The 1,968-nt window shown below is 37.9% G+C and overlaps 1 protein-coding gene across 1 annotated transcript; it reads left to right on the top strand.

Annotated features, from left to right (window-relative positions):
* The first annotated feature begins 279 nt into the window (after positions 1-279).
* LOC136282481 (piggyBac transposable element-derived protein 4-like) lies at positions 280-1,353 on the top strand. Its single transcript, XM_066170127.1, has 3 exons — positions 280-528; positions 573-767; positions 904-1,353. Exons 1-3 carry the CDS (start codon positions 280-282, stop codon positions 1,351-1,353), a joined length of 894 nt encoding a protein of 297 aa, XP_066026224.1.
* The last annotated feature ends 615 nt before the right edge of the window (positions 1,354-1,968 follow it).

Raw genomic sequence — 1,968 nt, 5'->3', positions numbered from 1 at the left:
GTGAAACTCTGAGTAACAGAGAGTCAATGCATCCTCTTTGATTCTTTCACTTATATATATATATATATATCCCTTTCCCGTCTGACTGAGCCATATGGCACTTTACATAATAGTAAATTCTTACCGATAAAAATGCTTATTTTCATTGTTTCCTCTAGCCTATTGTGTTTAAACCAATAGGGTTAGAGTAGAAGCTCAGTTCAAGCCAACTTTCAGGGGTGGTGTTCATATGAATTTATTGAGAAATTGCGAGTTGAAATTTTTTTGTGAAGTTTGAAAATGGTGGCGCTTTTCGATTCAGATAGGGAGGAAGAAGAGTTCATTGGCTTCACTCTTGAACCGGGGTTTGAAAGAAATAATCCTGAGTTAGAATCTGACATTTCTGTTTCCTCAGTTGACATGGAGGATTTGTCAGATCTCGATCTTAGCGATCAGGAAAGTGGCGAAGAAGATGAACAAGAGTGGAACGACAATCCTGGTCCAGTTGTTGTGAATCCGTTCGTCGCAAATACTGGCCTGGTCACCGACGTTTGAGGTTATTCTACCATAAACTTTTTTATCTAATGTTTAAGGACAGCAATTTTGACAAAATTGCAGAGGAAACGAATCGTTATGTGCGGCAAGTGATGGACACAAAACCGGACCCTGCTTGGCGTGAAACCGAAGAAGTGAAGGCATTCTTCACACTGAATATCCTGTTTGGGATTAAACAATTGCCCGAAGTGTACTCATACTGGTCCAAAAATCAGCTTCTTGGAGTCCCAAAAGTGCAAAATATTTTTCTGAGGAATCGTTTTGCCAAAATATCGCAATATCTAAACAATAAGAGAAGAGAATTGCCACGTGGGCACGCAAACCATGACAAATTGTTCAAAGTGTGACCTCTTCTCAATTCTGTTGTAGAGGCTATTAAAAGCGAGTACAGGCCGTCGAAAAAATGTTTCGATCGACGAGGCAATGATTCCTTTTAAAGGAAGACTTTCCCTTAAACAGCACATGCCCTTAAAACCGGTGAAGAGGGGAATCAAAGTGTGGGAGTGTGCAGATTCGTTGAATGGCTTCGTTTGCGATTTGGAGGTCTACACGAGAAAACAACGCAATGGTAATCTTGAACAAGGACTTGGACACCGCATTGTCCGCCATCTTACTCGACCCTTGGTAGGCAAAAATCACCATGTTTTTGTCGATAATTTTTTCAATTCTCTTGCTCTCGTGGAAGATTTGCTTCGAGATCAAATTTATATCTGCGGAACCATCCATAAAAATCGACAAGGCATCCCACGTGCAATCACCCCTTCGACTCAGAGTCAAGCGACGTCGTTGAGGAGAGTTGTCATTCCTTCGCAAAGATAACATTGTCGTTACTGTATGGAAAGATAAAGAATTTTTTCACCCCAAAATATACAAGAAAGAAAAATTTATAATAATAGTACTGACAATGATAGGGGTGCTGGCTGCCCGAAATAACCTAAGAGTTAAAAATGCCAGGCAGCCAGTTGAAAGAAAAGATGTTTAAATGTCTAGGTCAGGGACACAAAATCAAAGAGATACCGAAACGCACACAAAAGCTAACTACCAGTATATTAAAGAGACTAAAATTCATACATTGCAAATCAGTATTATTTCCATTTTAAAGTTACACAGACAATACAGATGTCTAGTAATCTTTGATAAATTGCTGCTTTACTTTCTTTTTAAACAAAGACAATGAAGATAATTTTATATCTTCGTCAATGGAATTCCATACTGATGGACCTTGAAATCTGATATTGAATATGCCATAATTTGTTCTTGCTTTTGGAAGATAATAATACTGTTTTGCACCAAGCCTTCTATGATAGGTATGGATATGCGAAATTTTACTGAAAAAAGAACTAAAGATTAATGGCAATAATTGATTATGATATTTATACATAAAGATTGCTAAGTGAATGGTTACTAGGTCTAGGAATTTTATACTTTCAAGAG

Source organism: Pocillopora verrucosa, chromosome 7 (genome assembly GCF_036669915.1).
Source record: "Pocillopora verrucosa isolate sample1 chromosome 7, ASM3666991v2, whole genome shotgun sequence".
Lineage (NCBI taxonomy): Eukaryota > Metazoa > Cnidaria > Anthozoa > Scleractinia > Pocilloporidae > Pocillopora > Pocillopora verrucosa.
This window is presented reverse-complemented; position numbering and strand designations above follow the sequence as displayed.